The 963-nt window shown below is 31.6% G+C and overlaps 1 protein-coding gene across 1 annotated transcript in view; it reads left to right on the forward strand.

Annotated features, from left to right (window-relative positions):
* LOC119589079 (T-complex protein 11-like protein 1) overlaps positions 1-963 on the forward strand; it is a gene marked incomplete in the record, with an annotated part of 20,930 nt that overhangs the window by 12,281 nt on the left and 7,686 nt on the right. The window contains 1 exon segment of the mRNA XM_037937652.1: positions 10-122. Coding sequence (XP_037793580.1) covers positions 10-122 — 113 coding nt within the window.

The raw sequence follows: 963 nt of genomic DNA on the forward strand, positions 1-963 counted from the left end.
GGGGCCTGTAAACCAAGAGACAAGTCTCCTGAGGGAATAGATGTTCAAGGTGCTCGCTTTCGAAATGATAGTGAGAGCTCATCGGAAAGTGGCAAATCTCCAAGTTCAGAGCGCATGAAAAGGTAGGACATGATTGTATTTAGTATATTTTTAACCATTAAGTTAATGCTCTTCTGAAACCTGGGAAATGTAAGACTGCTTCAGTAATGACTGTTTTCTTGGTAGCAAATATTTTCATCAGAGGGAAGTATTTGAAGTTCATGTACATTGGTGAAATTCACCCGTCATATCATATTTGCACCTGCATCATTATATGTATTTTTTATATGAATTTATGCAACATATACAATAGAATAAAATTGATAGATGTATTTTCCATTTTATTGCTATAGTGACATGTATATTATATATTTAATTTTCATATTTATTTCTGTAAAAAGTGTACATGATTGCTTGTGATTGGAAGCCACTTCTCTATTAGGAATGAATGTCTAAGTTATGAAAAAGGGAAAAGGAAAATATAAGCAGGAATCCTAAAAATAACTTTCCTTTTTTCATAAGTTGATAAGAAAAAGAGGAAACTAGATTAAATATACAGACTTGTATTAAAATGCAGTTAACCTAGGAAGTCTATTCTCTTAAAAGATCTATTGTTTATAGGAAAATTTGAATACATTTTCTTCAACAAACCATCAGCAAGGGACTTTAATGTATGTGATATGTGAAGTATATAGAGTTCCTTAATGCTTCATCTTTGTTGTGGACTGGGATGAATTTTTAAAATTCCAGAAGAACTGTGTAGTTGGAAATCTAAAGATTCATAAATCAGCCAACATCTAGACATACAGTTCCTAAATGTAATGGTGTAACCTAATTGACACTATGTGCTTTATTTCTTCTTTTTGAAAAAGTTTGGTTTCCTTGCTTCAAGTATAGTTTTATGTAGTTTTTGTAATTCGGCAC

The sequence above is a fragment of the Penaeus monodon genome, chromosome 25 (assembly GCF_015228065.2).
Source record: "Penaeus monodon isolate SGIC_2016 chromosome 25, NSTDA_Pmon_1, whole genome shotgun sequence".
NCBI lineage: Eukaryota > Metazoa > Arthropoda > Malacostraca > Decapoda > Penaeidae > Penaeus > Penaeus monodon.